Source organism: Panonychus citri, unplaced genomic scaffold (assembly GCF_014898815.1).
Source record: "Panonychus citri isolate SS breed McGregor unplaced genomic scaffold, ASM1489881v1 Contig00072, whole genome shotgun sequence".
Lineage (NCBI taxonomy): Eukaryota > Metazoa > Arthropoda > Arachnida > Trombidiformes > Tetranychidae > Panonychus > Panonychus citri.
The window spans coordinates 1,398,333-1,416,052 of record NW_026515477.1 but is presented as its reverse complement, the minus strand read 5'-3'; the positions used below and the strand labels follow the sequence as shown (position 1 = coordinate 1,416,052).

The following is a 17,720-nucleotide window of genomic DNA, read 5'->3' as shown; positions in this document are numbered from 1 at the left end:
TCCTCATCATCATCATCTTTAACCACTACCTTGAGAAGATATAATTTTACATTGGTTGATGTTCAAAATAAATTATACAAAATTGAGATGTCAATGGTTAACAATTTAATTAAGACATTTTGTTATCTTATTTATTGACCATTTCGATATCTCAATTAACATGAAAATTCATTGATAAAACTTTTTCTTAATTTTCAATTGTTGAGAATTTTTTTCTCTTTCCTCTTTTCTCTCTCTCCAATCAGTTGATTCAATGATTCAATTTTCCTTACAATTGAATAATTAGTTTAATTGTTAGATTAGTTGATTTATGGTTCGTAAAATAATCAACAGGTTGAGACAATTAGAAGAAAGAAAAAAAAATAAATGGAGAAAAAGTAATTGAATAAACATTAAGTCAATGAACAATCAACTGATTGTTTCCAATTGAATATTAATTGAGTTGAGAAAAATTTTTCTTCATTCCCAAGAGACTCTCAAGGTTATCAAGGTGTTTCAATCCTTTTTTTACATCTCGAAATTGAGTTCAAAGAGAAAGAGAAATGATGATAAAGATGATGATGGTGATGATGGTGATGAAGAAGAAGAAAAAAATGAGGATGATCTGGAAGAAAGAGAGAAAAAGAAAGAGAGATAAGAAAATTAGAAAGAGAAGAGAGAAAAAAAACTCTAATAAAGATGAAGAAAAAAGTGGATAATAAAGCAACAAGAAGTTCGGACCACCCTAAATGGCCGGCGGAGGCACCCTAACCCTCGCCTTCTCTTCATCTTCTTCTTATGCCACCCACAGACAGACAATCTTTATTATCCTCTCTCCATCTTCTTCTTCATCATCTTCTCTCTCTCTCTCAATCTCTATCATCTTCTTCTTCTTCATCTTCATCTTCTTGTTGTTGTTTATAGGAGATGAAGGAAAAGGTTGATATAGAGATAACGTGAAGAAAAGGTGAAGAAAAGAAAGAGAAGATAAAGGAAATAGAAGGAAAAGAAAGAGAGATGAGAGAGAGAGAGAGAGAGAGAGAGAGAGAAAGAGATGATGATGATGATAAGGAAGATGATAAGCGCCACCAGCCGATTCAGGGAATAAGCAAGAAGTGGTTTTAGTTTCTCTCTTGACGTTCATCTAAACGCTTATTTCATTTTTCCTCCGTTCTCATAATTTTGTTTGGTTTTTTATTCTTTCCAATTGATATTCTAGTTCTCGGATTATCATCATGGATAAAACTGATTAATTGAACAATTAATCTCTTGTTGTTAATTATCTTGTTGTTACTATTTTGTTTTTCGATACAATTTATTTTCTATCTCTCTCTCTCTCTCTCTCTCTTAATATTTTCTGTTGTTAACTTTTTTTTTCTCCCGAAATCTTATCATCATCATGTCTCTTACATCAGAACAAATTAATTCAACTTTGATGCCTTTTCGTTGTGAATATTGTCAACGGACATTTAAACACAAACGAAGTCGTGATCGTCATATTAAAATTCATACAGGTAAGTTGATTGTTATAATCCGATTAAGCGATTCAATTGATTGTTGATTGTCTCTCTATTTTTTTGTCTTGAATTGTCCAACAAAATTCTAGGTGATCGTCGATATAAATGTAATAATTGTGATTCCGCTTTCTCTCGAAGTGATCATCTTAAAATTCACATGAAAACTCATGATCACATGAAACCTCACCAATGTACAACTTGTAATCGAGGCTATTCAACGGCCGCCGCTTTAACTTCCCACAAACAGAATTGTAAACGATTACAAAATGGATTAACAGTTAACGGATCAACAAGGATTAGACCAATTCTAACACCATCAAGTATTATGTCAACAGAATCAACTAATTTAGATATGAAAAAACCTTTAATTGGGATGAACAACAATCACAATCTATTAAACGAGAAAACTATCCACCGATCATTAAAATCACCATCAACAACAATTGACCAACGAGTCGATACATTTAAAAAGAGCCTCGAACATCAAAAACTAAAGACAAAGGTAATTCACTTATTTACTTTGTAAGACAATAAAACAAAACATAAATGACCTTTAAAACTGACCAACAGGTAAATTAGAGATTAAAGTTTATCTGTTAATCGGTTTAACATTAATCCTCCTAATCTATTAATACAAGAAACAACAAAAATCTATCAAATAGCAAATCAAATACAAGAATATTAATACATTTTAACTCTCGATATTTTATCAAGAATTTACATATTTACTCAATGTATCGTTTTCTATTTACAGATAACTGACCAGGTCAATGGAAGGTCAGATAATTTTGATACAAAAAGTTTAATTAATCAACAACAACAACAACAAGTTACTTGTGGTCTTTGTGGTAATAAATGTGCATCACTTGATATTCATATTCGTGAATCTCATTTGCATCAATTACTATTCGCTGGGCTATTACAGAACTCAATCTATTCAGCTTCGGCATTTGCTAATTGGCAACAATTAACAACACTACCACCCCCACCACCGAACCCTGGGCTTGTCGCTGCGGCTGCAGCAGCAGCAGCGGCGGTTGCTGCCTCATCATCATCATCTTCCTCTTCCTCAACATCCTCATCACCCACCATTCGTAATAATAATGGTTCCAAGTGTAAGGATGATAAGCAAACTCTTAATTTGTCCAATGGAAAATGTAAATCACCATCTCCCCAAGGAGGTTCACCTAAACGTCCCAAGTTGATGTCACCATTGATGAACCTTTCACCCTCCTCATCTTCATCATCTTCATCTCCTCATCATCATCAGCAACATCCAACATCTACTTCAACAAATGGACCTTTAATGATCAACACATCAGCATCTTCATCTCCATCATTTAATTCAACAAATCTTCCGTTCTTTTGTAATCAATGTTCACCTTCATCATCTTTCCCTGATTTTGAATCATTTCGAGTTCATTTAAAGTCTCATTTGGCTGCTGGTCTAATTCATTCATCTGGTTCACTTGTTACTTCTCATCCTCATCCACCTACTCTTCCACCTTTACCATTACCCTTACCACCACCTCAACATCATCATCAACACCATCACCATCATGGTAATTCACCTATTGAAAGATCATCATCAACATCTTCCTCATCATCTTCATCTACTTTACCTTGTCCTTATTGTGAATCAATAATTACAAGTGAATCACTTGAATCTCATATAATCAATTCACATTTAGGATCAATGGTTTCATCGTTTTCCTGTGAATCTTGTAAAAAGATATTCACCAAATCAGATGATCTAACCAAACACCTAATCGATTATCATTCCCATCACTTGTACCAATGTTCAATTTGTCGTGAAATGTTTGACACTGACGTTTCCTTGCAAGTCCATTTCCAAGTGAAACACTCGAACCAGTGCAAAGTATTCAAATGCTCAATTTGTAATCAACTTTGGTCCAATCAAGAAGATTTCAAAGTCCATCTTAAAGTGTCGCACTTTTCACCAAATACTAATGGTAATCTAGTCTCATCGCCGTATCATTCCCACTCTCACTCTCACACTCATTCTCACCCTCATTCTCATTCTCATAATCACTCACACTCGCACCCTAATCAACATCACCATCTAAACCACAACCACAACCTTAACCATAATCACTATTCAAGTGCCTTCAATAACCTTAATCATCATTTGCCCTCTTCGTTAGTTTCCTCCACCAGTAATCTTGTTAATCCTTTCTCAATGTTTACTCCTAAATGTCAATATTTTAAATGTTCATATTGTCCTGATGAATTTCACATTGAGTATCTTCTTGAGAAACACATTCAAACAGTTCACTCCTCGAACCTCAATAACAATAATAACACGAAAATTAATCACAAGGATAAAAAGTGTATCACAACCAATGAGAATGATAATCATAATGATACAAGTTCGAGATCACCAAGTCCAAAAAGGAATCAATTATCTCCCGTTATCTCTGAACAATTAACGGTAAATTGTAAACCATCGAAAACATTAAAACGGAAATCAAGTGAAATCGATATTGATATTGAGACAACTAATGATGATTCCAATCATAATGATGATCAGGAAGATGATGAAGATACTGATGAGATCTCTGTGAATATCAGTAACGATCAAGGTGATTGTGATGATAACTCAAGTCAAAGGGAAAGTCCAACGACAACAATATCTTAAATTAACTAATCTTAATTGTAATAAAATTGTAATCAACAAAATCTTATCCTAAATAATAATATATATAAATTAAACATTTCATGTTCAATTAAATTGTCTCCAAGTCCAATATCACAAATGAATGATAAACAATCAGAAAGATTGTCAACAAACGAGAAATTAATAGTTACGATAAATTGTTACGATAATTAAAAATGAAATTAGATTAATATTAATACCATAACAATGAAAATAAACAAATTATCGGATTAACGACAAAAATGAGGCCACTTTTTGTTTGGGATAAAATCAACACTCTACTTGATGGTCAGTGATGATTTCGGACATGCAATGTTTTTTTTAGTAACAGTAACAGTGGTCAACATTGTGATGGTCATTAAAACGATGAAATAATTTCAAGTCAGAACTTTTTTAATCACTATCAAAGTCGTTATCATAATAATGATAATAATAATAATAGTAATAATCATCTTCCGTCTTCACCAACCATTGTAACTTTCATTCATTAATTGAATCAAGACTTGAAAGTTAAATGGTTTCACCTAGAAAATGAAAAAAAAAATGAATGAATCAAGTTAATAATAATGACCATCGTACTTGTGGTCATCTCATCTGATAAAAGTTAATTAATGGTTTTTAATTCACCATCTTAACAATCTAATTTTGTATTCATATTTGATGGTAGGGTAACACGCGTTTCTCCTTGATTAGTGTCTCTATTTAATCATCATCATCAGGATTAGAGGGAGAGAGAGAGAAACAAAATTAAATATATTTAATATATTCTGAGCTGAGTTAATTGTTAACAACAACAAAAGTGCGTGTTTCCAAAACTATATCATGATGATAATGATGATCAAGATGAAGATGAAGATGAAGATACAGTATATCTAGTTGGAAACACGCATTGGTATTAATTTGGATTGTGTGACCGAGCAACAAGAAGATGAGACCAAGTCCGTGATGGACAATTTACCACCACCACCACCACCACCACCATCACCGCGAATTAAAATTAATTTAAATTAACTCTCCAAAATGATGAATTCAATTAACTTGACAACAAACATTAATTCATTCACAGCATCTCTTCATTCATGTTACGCCATTTCTATTACGAAAAAAAAAACTTTTTTTTTTCTCACTTAACTTTTTCTTTCTTCTTAATATTATTTTCATCTCTTCTTTCCTTTTTTGCCCTCAGGCAATCATCTTATATATTTATAATATATAAGATAATGAAAACCATGTTCTTGTGGGCTAGACAGTCACCAATCATGATAATCATGTTAACTGTCATGATTATTATTATGGTACGTGCAACAAGGTGAGTCGATATGAACGCTTCTCAATTATATGAAAAGGGTTCGCGATTATATGTTAATAATAATAACGGAAGCTTGAGGTCAAAAGGGACGAGTTGACATACGAGGAAATTATTTTAATCATGATTATCATTAAATTAACATACAAAATATGAATGGACCCGTGAGCCGTTAATTTGTTTGGTGTGGGGTCTTTGAATGGTGCCAACGTTACAATCTTAATCACTTACAGAAAACAAGTTACAATTTAATTGACACCAAGCTTTGGTTAACAGTTTTTTGTCAGTATTTTAATTAGTTACAATCATTGAGAGATGATAATTAATAAGGTTTAGATTGTTGTTGTTGTTAGGAAAAGGAAATGAAGGAATTAACTATTATGCCAAGGTAATTAAATGTAATTTAAGTTTGGGTGTCATTGGTGAAATTAGTGTTACTTTAATCTTTGTAGATTCGTAACAATTTAATTGTTATTAATGAGAAATAAAAACTTTTTCCCTATGAAAGTGTTTTAAAGTTTCACTCGTTCTGATGCTCAGTTCTCATGCAATTGGATATAATTAACTTTAGATTTTTCTTGTTTATATATTAATGATATTCATTGGTGCATGATTAATGAATTAGTTTCATTGTTGATATTTAATCAGAAAAAGTTATTGGCTTGATTTGTTTTAATTTCAATAATTAGGTAATAGTAATTAAAAGTTTCACTCATTGTAATTAATGAAGTGTTGTGGGTATTTTAATAAAAGCTAATGAACAATAAGAGTAATTAAATGTATATTGATTTGTGTTAATTTAATAGTTAATAGAATTAATTTCAATAGTTATTATTATTCGTGTCATATAATAACAATTAGTTAATTTGTTTCATTTAAGCTTTTGATGAAATTAATTTACTCGATGATAAATTGATGGAAAAGGCTGAAAATTAGTTTCTCATTCTTTGGTAAATTGTTAAATTATTAATTACTCTTGAAAATTTAATGCTATCATGTCTAGTTAATTGTGCTAATTTTTTAGTGTAAATGTATTAATTTAATCAAAATTTTGTTCAACAAAATTTGTTTACGAAAACTTGACATTTGAAAATCGCGCCTTCGAAATTAACGAGATAAAATTTACTGACATTTACTGCCACCTGTTGGTGGATAATTAGAGCAGATGAACTTTTTTTCAATCTGATAAACAATCAAATCAAATTTCAATTTAATTGTTGATGCGTTAATTATGAATCGTAATTTACAACTTTCTATTAACATGATGCTAGTATTTCTCAAGGTATGTGCACATCGTGATCTATTGATGTTGTTATCTAATATCGGGGATACCTCCTTTATTTTGATTGTTTTACCAGATTTCAAATGACAAAGCCTAATGTTAATTGTTGATTATTTTTGTAGGATGAAGGAGATGACAATTTACTTGGAAAAATGAATTAATACTCTGTGCGATATGGTTTCAAACGATTGGTTTGGTGAATTGGTGGTGCAAGAGCAATTTGTTTTCATTTATTCGTATCAATCTAATGTCAAGTTGATCATCTTTGATTAACTTTTCATATTCACTGTGGCAAAAATGTGTACGTCCAAAGGAAATGAAAACAACAATTCCAAGAAAATGGAGATATTTATAGATTATTCATCGGTGCAACGGTAGCTACTTCAATCGATGATTAACAATCATTACGAACCTCAATTATCTCTGAAAAATTGATATGATATTTAATTATCTTGATCAATTTAGCTACGTTCGTTTGAACCTGATTGATTAATGATCTTAACTCATGGAATTGTATGAATGAAGGTTCACTCATTTGTTGACTCGAATTTTCCTGAAAATCTTGGCCATTTCTTATTCTTACCGAGAGATTTTTATCATCAAACCAAAGAAAATCAATGCAAACTTTTGATTGCATTCAGTTTGTGAATCCGCAATCGAATTCACGTTAATTTTCTGAGCCAAGTCGACTTCGAAGATGAAAAATTCTCACGAGATTGCGGCGAATTTGTCCCCAATTGTACAGAATTTGCGCTTCTCTCAAATTTCTTTCTTTTCTTTCTTACCTCTCTCTCTTTCTTCAATTTTATCTCTTTTTATTTTCTCTCTCTTTCTGTCTCTGTCTCTCTTTCACTTTCTTGGAGATTCCTCGTGCCAATCGCATCATGCACGCGCTTAGATGTTACTGTTTTGTGTTATGATTAGTTAATGTCCATTTTTATTGGTTTATAAATGAAAAGTAATCAAAATGTAAATCTCATTATCAACATAAAGCTACAATTAAAGTACAAGTTAACCGAATGCAATTAGTGTGATGAAACTGATTCAATGGTAAAATCCATTTTATTAGACGTAACTGAGCCACGAAGATATTATATTGAGAAGGTGATGATTAGAACTTTCTGTTAACTTTAAGATTTTCATTTTTCGTCTCGAATCACCAACTAGAAATTGATTGTGGAAGGAATTGATTTGTTTCTTCAAATTATTTCAGTTCCATTTGTTGGATTTTCTTGTTTGCACTTATTAATCTTTCTCTCTTTCTCTCTATTAATTTTAGTCGATAGAATTCAAATTGGGACAAGATTGTTCTTCCTGTTCTTCCTGTTCATTTTTCCAGCCAAGACTGAGGAGTCGCTTTAATACTGAACTGTCGAAGTGTAGAGTCCAATGTCGAAGCATTTCCAGAGGCATAAGCAGTAAAGGCATTGTGGAATAGAATTAGTTGCTTGTGCATCACTTTCGCCTTATTTTCGTCCAAGAATTTAAGCTTAATGATAACATCTTGTCGTAGTCTTTCATATTTAGCTCGAGCAGCGATTAGATTCTCGGTGCTGGCTGCAGCCGCAGCTTGAGCTGGTAGCAAGTTTGCCACGCTATTACGTTCAGCATCATACTCTAATCTTGCTTGTTCAAATTGTCTTATCGTAACTATGGTATCGTCAATGGTTTTATTGACTAAAGTTGATAAATTGGAGCAGAAAAATCGAAGAGCCAAAATCAATTTTTCACCATTTTTGGAAACCAAACGTAACATTTCAGCATTTTGTCGGAAATCAGCTGAAAGATTTAAACTGCTCAGTGAATTATTAACATCTTCTCCATTTCCATCACCACCTCCAACTGAACTTCCACCGCCACTTACATTTGATGTAACACTCGATGACGATGAAGATATTTTAGTGTCTACTTTCGGCTCTTTTAATGAGAGATCACTAAGCGATTCATAAAGTAGAATCTGTTGTTGGACTAGAGATGAATACATCGATGACATATCTCGAGCGATCCTCAAGATGTGGGAATATTTTTTCTGGGTCTCTCTTAATTTATCAATTTCACTTTCTAATCCAGTATCAATTGTCCGTTGAACTTTTCCTAATTTCTCATTAACCAATTGTTTAGTACATTTAAATGTTGTTATCGACCATTCCTTGATTGCTTCTGAAAATGAGAAAAGGTAAAAATCAAACCATTAGAAACATTAAACTTTACTTAATTTAGGTGTTGCCACTTAAATGGTATCTTATAGGAAGGTGTAAACAAAGAAACATTTCCAAGTGACAATCAATACAATTTATCAATATAGTGATATGAATAGAAGGGTTGAAATGAACACAATTAATTGGATAGAAAATGGTTAATGTGTAAAATGAATGAAAATCCGGAGAAATATAATAAGAAACTATAAATGATTTTGTCAATAGGAAACTTGGGTTATCCTTATTACCTATTGGTGTACTTTTGGGTGTTGATCCAAGTGGATAATTGGATGAAATTGATGGATTAGTTTCACTGTCAATGCCATTTTTAGTTGAATAAGATGAGGTTGTTGAAGGTAAACCAGGAGGGCCAAAGGGCGAGGACACAGGTAATGTCGCTGGACGAGAGGAAATGTTATTATCTTTGCTGGTGACAACAACATCGGTTGCATTGTTTGTCTCTTCAATTGAGATCTCGGTCATTTCGGGACTTGAAGGGATGGAATAGTGAAGTGGATTAACTGTACCAAAATTGGATGACATTTCCAACAATTTAAATCTATTAGAAATAAAAGAAGATTATGAAAACAAAAAGAGACAAACAAATGACCAAATTAAAAGCGTCCAAATGTCAAAATGGTTTGTTGTTATTTCTGCTTGAATCATAATCCACACACATGCTTGGTTGATTTTCCTTCATCATTTCAATGGATCGGTAGAAAGTGAGGGATCTTTAAATTGTATCGAATTAAGAATTAAATTGTTGTCTTTTTCATTCATTTTTCGTAATTTTGTCCAATGTCCATTGAGCAATTTATTCGTGGCGTGATCAATATGATTCCCGTCCATGGGGTGAGAAGACAATTGGAAATTTTGTCATTCGATCCAAATTCAAACGGTTCATTTGAAGTATTTTAATCAATTGGTGTTTTTTTTTAGGTTAATTTATTTACTCGAATTAATTTAATTTTAAGTTTATTATATTTGATTGATTTTCTTTAATCAGTGTCATATATATATGAATTAAGGTCCAAATATGAAAAAAGTTACTCAAAAGTGAATAGAGATATTTAGTAAATTGTTATTGTAAGTAGTTACTACTGTTATTTGGTGATTAATTGTTACGAATCTCAATTATCTCTGAAAAAATTGATATGATATTTAATTATCTTGATCAATTTAGTTACGTTCGTTTGAACCTGATTGATTAATGATCTTAACTTATGGAATTGTATGAATGAAGATTCACTCATTTGTTGACTCGAATTTTCCTGAAAATTTTGGTCATTTCTTATTCTTATCGAGCGATTTTTTTGGCCTCAATCATCAAGCAATGGAAAATTGTGATTGTGATTAAATTTGTGGACAATCAATTGATTTCAATGAATTTAAATTAATCAATACGATTCCATCCATGGGGTAAAAATAATGAATCAGAATTTTTTTCCCAGAGCATTGACTTAACTTTCTGAAAATTATCACCAATCAAGATCAGTTGATCAATAGACAATAACTGACAATTTCTTCAATGAACAAGATAATTAAATCAATTCACCATTGTCTCAATTGTATCGTGATTGTTTCTAAATTGCTAATTAAATCAGTCTCCTTTTTCAATTCCAACCAACTTATCAAAAAGTAAATCAATCAAAATTGAATCACAATGTATTCATTAATCAATTACCAACATAAAACACAACTAATCGAAAGAAATTAAAAACTACCAATACCAAACAACAACAAAATTAACAAATCTAATTGTTCATAATTTACAACAATCATGTTAATCAATTAAAAGTAAAATTATCTTCAAGTAATTTGATCAACAAGAGAGAGAGAAACTCAACCAACGATAAGATTTGAAGTGTTAATTGACAAATTAATCGATGAAACATTAATTCAATTCGCTAATAATTACAATTCCAAACTAATTTAGTTAATTGATTATCAAACAAAAAAGTAATCAAATTGTTAAGGTAAACATTTCAAAGAAAACAACGAAACCAAATTTAAGCTCCGCCTTCCGATCAGCTGGTGATCCTTTTGACTCAATGGTTCCTTTAAGTTTTCATTTGTGTCTCATTTTATCCTTATCATTAAAACCTTGAGGTTTCAATTAATTTTTATCTAATAATTGATTAATACAACTAATTAGTAAATTGTATTCTTTGTGAATTAACTGTGATCCAGTAAAGATACAAAGAAAAAGAGAGAGAGAGAGAGTTTCCTTTTTGTTGTTGCTTCTTTTACCTGAAAGTGTGTTTGAGAGAGAGAGAGAGATGAATATTAGAAAACCTTTTATTGGGTTGGTTGATATTGGAAAAAGTAAACTGATCAATCAACTAGTAATTTAACACTAATTAAACTTTTAATCAATTTTGTTGGAAAATTTTTGTTAATTCTGTTCTTACCTATTGTGTTTACTCCTCTCTCTCTTTCTGGTGACCAAAAAATATCATCTATTTAAACGTTTTCTCCCTCATTTTGGATCATCATTATCATCATATTTTCATCATCAAAACGTTATAGAAGCAATGAAAATCCTTCAACAATTTAGTATGTGTTCGGGTACTTAATTAGTTGATTATCTTGCTGGTTCCTTTTTCAGTGTTTATATTATTTTCAATTGTTTGCCAATGGTTAAAAGATTAACCAACCATTCAATTTAAGTGTTTACTCATCTCCATATAATCACCACCGTTTTCATCATAATCTTGGATTAACCTTGATTATTTTACCTGTTTTACTAATTATGGATGAATCTAAATCCAGTGTTAATCTTAATAAAGATGATTTAATCCACTATGGAGCAGTTAATCCTGTTTATGAAGGTGGAAATAGCTCTTCAGATAAACAACATGTCAAAAATAGATCAAGTTCATTTCGAGAAGCCAATGATGAGGTGGATCGAACTGATTTAACCTTTCAACCTGATGATAAGAAGAAATTAGAAACTTATTTCAATGAATGTATTGAAATTCCTCCTCCAAATGATGTAAGTTTAATTTACATCTTCTTCAATAGATTGACAATTTTATTAATTTGATTGTTACCTTTTTTGTTTTGCTTCTTGTTTAGTACAATTTTAGCTGGAGGCGATTATGGCAATTCACTGGTCCTGGTTTCCTTATGAGTATCGCTTATCTTGACCCTGGTAACATTGAATCTGATCTTCAGGCTGGTACAGTTGCTCAATATCATCTATTGTGGGTGTTAATGTGGTCCACTTTTTTGGGGCTTTTAATGCAACGATTAGCGGCTCGTCTTGGAACCGTAACTGGTTTACATCTTGCTGAACTTTGTTATCGTCGTTATCCTAAATTACCAAGGATCTTATTATGGATTATGATTGAAATCGCCATCATTGGTTCGGATATGCAAGAGGTTATCGGAACTGCCATAGCGATAAACATTCTTACACAAGGTCGAATATCAGTTTTTGTCGGAGTATTAATAACGATCTGTGACACATTTACCTTTCTATTTCTGGATAAATATGGACTAAGGAAACTCGAAGCCTTCTTTGGTCTACTCATCACCATCATGGCCTTTACTTTTGGTTATGAATTTTTCAGAGTAAAACCTGACCCTGTTAGCGTTGGTTCTGGACTTTTAATTCCTTGGTGCGCTAACTGTCAATACGGAGCATTAATGCAAGCAGTCGGAATAATAGGTGCAATCATCATGCCTCACAATCTTTACCTTCACTCGGCTTTAGTCAAGGTAAACAACAACAACAAGAGTGATTCCAACCAACAATTAATGCTAAATTGTTACAATCCATTTTCATGGAAAGATATTTTCTTTTATTGTCTCATGTTATTTTTTTCCGTTTCTTGTTTCATTGTTATAGTCTAGGAAAATTGATCGCTCCAATGCCGCCGAGGTGAAAGATGCCAATAGATACGTTTTCATTGAAGCCTTTATTGCGCTGGGAGTTTCTCTGCTAATAAACATTTCCGTCACATCGGTGTTTGCTCATGGATTGTACGGTGTCACCAATTCTCAAGTGGTGAGTTTGTGGTGTTTTGTTGCTCGGTGCAAACCCGAAAATACTTGAGGTTCAATGTACTCAAAGAAATAAGATTTTCTTTGATAGATTTCCACCATCTAATTGATTAGTTGATTCTATTAACTTTTCCAGTTTCCTTGTTTACTTGTTGATTGTTTTGAGAATAATTTTTTTTTCGGTTCATTCTATCAGCTCTTTGATTCTTTAAATGGCTTGGACCTCATCGATATCAAGAGATGATACTGATGATGATAATTATTCTTCTTCCTAATTCTTCCTAATTCTGTCTTTTTTCTTCTTCTTTACTTTTTCGATTGCGAATAAGATTAGTCGACATTTTCTTTTCTTTTTTCTCATTCACTTGGAATACATGAGAATACATCACTTGATGATTAACTATTTGTTTTTTTCTGTCTCAATTGTTGATGGAAAAGTAACAATTAACAACTATCGTCAAATGAGATAGCTTTATATTGTACAAATTAATTGTCAATCGATGATAATCACTGTCGATTGTTAATTTGATCACCTGTAGTTATCATCGTTGTTTGTTTTTTTTTTCATATTCATCTTATAACAAATAATAGTTAATGATTAGTTACATCAATGAGTTTTTTTATCCTCTATTTACCTTATTATTTACTTTTAATTGTTAACAATTAAAACTTTTACCGTAAAAATTTTCAACGAAATTCAATCTAATCAAGTTTGAGATCTTGAGTTTTTTTGTTTTGCTGCTCATTTTTTTCTTGATTAATTGAAATCAAGGATCTACAATGAAGGCTACCATCTAATCAAGTTAATATTGGATTGTAACTTAATCATGATAATTTCAATTATTGATTAATTGTCCCTGATTCATGAATATAACAATGAATCAGTTATCACTTTTTACAATTTGTTCACTTATAATAATTTCATTTGGGAACAATTAACTCTTGATTAACGTTTTATCAGCTTAGATTCATATTCACTTCTCTATTGTGTTTTTATATTGTTAATCGTTTGATTATTTTAATTGTAATCAAACATTAAAGGCATTTAATTAGTTTGACGCAAAAAAAACTGAGATTTGTTTTGATATATTTGATAATTTACCAGGTAAAATTAAACTAATTCATCTTGTGTAATATGTTTAATCAGCTAAACTAAATCAAATCCGGGACAATTAAAATTGATTGTCTAGGGAGATTGATGTTAATTGTTTAAATATTGTCACGATTGTCTAGAAGGTCATGTAATAATAATTATGTTGAATGAACTAATTCCCGAAATGATTTACTAATTATCAGTTGGAACTCATAGTTTCATAGGAATACAACAGAAAAATATCAATTGAATTGTCTCAAAAATCATTTATTATTTATGATGAAATGGTTTCACTAATTAATGATTTATTAATTGGAGCAACATTGTCACCAAATTAACAATCAAATCTTTACGTCAGTCTCAATTATGTGTCATGTTGATTTCTTGTAATATTTTTCAACACTAATTATTCAATTCTGGATACATGAAACCATAGCATGACTTAATCAACAACAATCAGCTAAATTAAATTGTCCTACGTTTGATTATTTCTGCTGCCGAGAGAGAGAGAGAGATAGAGGAAAAATAACAGTAAATGACGAGGCAGAAAGCGATTATCATGTTAACATGCAATTCATCATGAAGTTAATCAATATCCATCAACCTTATTTCTCATCTGATTATTTGAAGAAAACAAAATTCATAAAACTTTCAGTCGTAGTTATCGTTATATTATTACTCTTTCTTGAAATCATCAAGTCATATAATCATTAACACTCTAACGATTATCATCGAATCTATGAAATTTCTCACCTCCAATTATATTAATTAGATGAAAAATTATTGAGGTTCTTTGAGGTTATAAACGAAATTATCGTGATAACAATTCTAACGTCATAATGAACCTAATTCTTATATCACTTTAATCAGCAATCGTTCAATTAGTTACAATTTAGGAATGAATTTAAATGGATCAATTAGCTCTAACAACTGTTATTGTGTATTTAATCACAATCAATTTATTTGTAATTTAGACTCAGTTTCAATTCACCATTTGTAGAGTTTACTTAATGTCTACCTCTAACTCTTGATTGTATGAATCTGTGGCCAAATGAATTTTGAACTTTCATAAAGCGAATTTGAATACTCGAACAATTGTCCTAAATATTGTTCGAACTGTTCAGTTGTATAATATTTTGTGATTCTTTTGTTGTTATTTTACAGAATGCTCAATGCTCTGGAATCAATTATCCAATTCCTAACGGTACTTTCCCAAATAATGACGAACTCGTTGATGCTGATCTATTCAAAGCTGTAAGAATTTATATTAATTGGATTAATATTCCCAACGGTTAATTACTCTTTTTAAATTGTTATTTATTTCAATTTCTCAGAATTTATCTTGGTTGTTACTTTGGTTTACCTGCTCTCTACATTTGGGCTGTCGGTATATTTGCTGCTGGTCAAAGTTCAACAATGACCGGAACATATTCTGGTCAATTTGCTATGGAAGGTTTTCTTGACCTTCATTGGGCTCGATGAAACGAGTCCTTCTCACCCGAACCATTGCCATTTGTCCAACTCTTTTATCGCCTACTACCGACAACAAGATTTAACGGAATGAATGACCTTTTAAATACTCTAATGTCCTTACAATTACCTTTTGCCTTGTTACCAACACTCACCTTTACCTCATCTAAAAAAGTGATGGGTCAATTTAGAAACGATTTTACCAATATAATGATTGCATCGATACTTTCAATTGTCGTCATATCGATTAATATTTTTTTCGTTGGCTCATTTGTTAAAGACAATTTTCCCGTCACGTGGTGGGTCATCCTGTTAACGCTGATATTTGTCATCTTTTACCTTATTTTCGTTGTTTATCTAGTAAGTTTAACAGAATTTACCATGATTATCATCAATTCTAATCTATTTTTTAATTCTCTTCTTCAGGTTGGTTGTTTCTTAGTAGTAATTGGTTGCGATTGGTTAACAGTTCTACCGATTGTTGGTAAACACATGAGGGAAGAACATTCAATTGAACATGAACATTTAGCCGGTGAAAATTCACCTTCAGATCGAGGACAATCACCATCTCCATTAGCTTAATTATCTTGACTAATTTATATAATATAAATACTAATTTGAAGTAATTAACTCTCTCTCTCTTTCTCTCTTTTCTTTTCCAATACTAATACCTAATGGATGTAAAAAAAACACAGAAAAACAATCAAATTGAGTCGGAAGAGAATCAAATGATTACATCAACTGTAAACAGTATTTTTTATAACCGAAAGAAACAAATAATCATCACTCGAATTGATGTTTACAAAACTTTTTTTTATACTTAGAACTTTTTTCCTCCTCGAAGACAATTCCAATCTACCGATTATAATTGCTTTTTCTACCTTTTTTTTGTTGTTGTTTGTTCCTCTTTTAATTTGTATAAATCATTTCGTCCTCTTAATTGTATCAAGTTTACACTAATTGTCTTCTTATACTCATATTGGATTCTAATTTATCCCATTTGATGTGATTGAAAATCTATTAAAAGCTTATTAATTTTCAATTCAGTTGGTTTGTTTACTTTCCCGGACAATTTAGATCAACTTAATTACTTCATTCATACAAGAGATTAATAAAATCCAAGTATATCTAACATTTAATCATCGATTAAAATTATAATTTAAGGTTGACGATTTTGAGACAAAAAATTTACACAATTAGCTAATAATTTTGTCAAGTAAAACATTAATTGTAAATAGTTTCCAATCTTTGATTGACAGAACAATTAAATCGGCATCAATTCTCTTATTGAATTTGGTTTAGATAAATTAAATCGTCCATTTGTTTGAAATTGGTTACGATTAAGACTAGAATAGGTTAAAGCTTCTTAAGGAGAGAAACAAAATGTTGATACATTGGATACAATAATCTATTGAGACTAATCATGTTTCTATTTAGGTCCATTGTCCGTCTAATCTTTACTGGACCATCTATTTTGGTAAGCAATCCAATCCTCGTAGCTTTGGTTACGGTAAAGTCGAAGATGATACAGAATCCATATTGGAACGGAAGTAACTGAACAGAATAATAAAGTAAACAAACCAATTCGTTCAGCAACTGAGATCGGTGTTCGAGGAGGAGTAACAAGGAATTTGTTTCCATAAGGATAAGAATAACCTCTTTTTTGAAGAATTTCCAAATTCTTTGGAGAAAACAATCGACGGATTGCGAAATTCATTTTAAATTAATTAAAACAAACGTTTAAAACACAATTAAAATTAAGAATCAAATTTAATCAACAATAAACAGAACAAAAAAATCAACTTGAGATTGAGAAGGTCGAGACTAGTTAGAATTCAGCAAAATAGAGGGAGACACAATCGGAAAATTCTTTTCGCAAAATATCGATACATCGATACATCGATTGTTCATCAATGAACCAGAAAAATTATCGATTAGTTTTTAACTCGTTGAGTTTTTGGTTTTTGATTATTAGTTAATTAGATTGTAATATTTACTTTCCTTTAATTTTTTAATTGAGTTTCAATGTACCTGGTTGATAAGGTTGACTCATTTAATGTCAATTGTTACAATGAATCAGCTGATTAACTTAATTGTCACACCAAAGGTAAAAGTTAAACTTTCTCAAAGTGCAAGTTAATTAACTTTCATGTTGACAATTTATTTTATCAATTTCCAAGTACAAATTAT

General features: G+C 31.1%; 2 protein-coding genes, 1 long non-coding RNA gene and 1 pseudogene across 3 annotated transcripts; 3 read left to right on the top strand and 1 right to left on the bottom strand.

Moving 5' to 3' along the window:
• Positions 1 to 1,110: 1,110 nt before the first annotated feature.
• Positions 1,111 to 4,248, top strand: LOC128386467 (zinc finger protein 423 homolog). The gene is made up of 3 exons (XM_053345499.1): positions 1,111 to 1,493; positions 1,586 to 1,998; positions 2,251 to 4,248. The coding sequence occupies exons 1-3, from the start codon at positions 1,379 to 1,381 to the stop codon at positions 4,153 to 4,155; spliced, it is 2,433 nt and encodes an 810-aa protein (XP_053201474.1). The 5' UTR covers positions 1,111 to 1,378; the 3' UTR covers positions 4,156 to 4,248.
• A 2,390-nt stretch (positions 4,249 to 6,638) lies between these two features.
• Positions 6,639 to 7,781, top strand: LOC128386470 (uncharacterized). The gene is made up of 2 exons (XR_008324899.1): positions 6,639 to 6,761; positions 6,884 to 7,781. It is a non-coding gene; the product is annotated as an uncharacterized LOC128386470 (long non-coding RNA).
• Positions 7,782 to 7,804: 23 nt separating this feature from the next.
• Positions 7,805 to 9,627, bottom strand: LOC128386468 (arfaptin-2-like). Its single transcript, XM_053345500.1, has 2 exons — positions 9,208 to 9,627; positions 7,805 to 8,921 (listed from the first exon to the last, which is right to left on the bottom strand). The coding sequence occupies exons 1-2, from the start codon at positions 9,500 to 9,502 to the stop codon at positions 8,089 to 8,091; spliced, it is 1,128 nt and encodes a 375-aa protein (XP_053201475.1). The 5' UTR covers positions 9,503 to 9,627; the 3' UTR covers positions 7,805 to 8,088.
• Positions 9,628 to 10,993: 1,366 nt separating this feature from the next.
• LOC128386469 (natural resistance-associated macrophage protein 2-like) lies at positions 10,994 to 16,572 on the top strand (annotated as a pseudogene).
• Positions 16,573 to 17,720: the final 1,148 nt, after the last annotated feature.

Bases quoted from the DNA above. Each gene is read 5' to 3' on its own strand.
- LOC128386468 (XM_053345500.1), bottom strand. From the start codon at position 9,502: ATGTCATCCAATTTTGGTACAGTTAATCCACTTCACTATTCCATCCCT. The intron at 8,922-9,207 runs GTAATAAGGATA...TCTCATTTTCAG, and splicing joins ACCCAAAAGTACACCAATAG to AAGCAATCAAGGAATGGTCG.
- LOC128386467 (XM_053345499.1), top strand. From the start codon at position 1,379: ATGTCTCTTACATCAGAACAAATTAATTCAACTTTGATGCCTTTTCGT. The intron at 1,494-1,585 runs GTAAGTTGATTG...ACAAAATTCTAG, and splicing joins TCATATTAAAATTCATACAG to GTGATCGTCGATATAAATGT. The intron at 1,999-2,250 runs GTAATTCACTTA...TTCTATTTACAG, and splicing joins ATCAAAAACTAAAGACAAAG to ATAACTGACCAGGTCAATGG.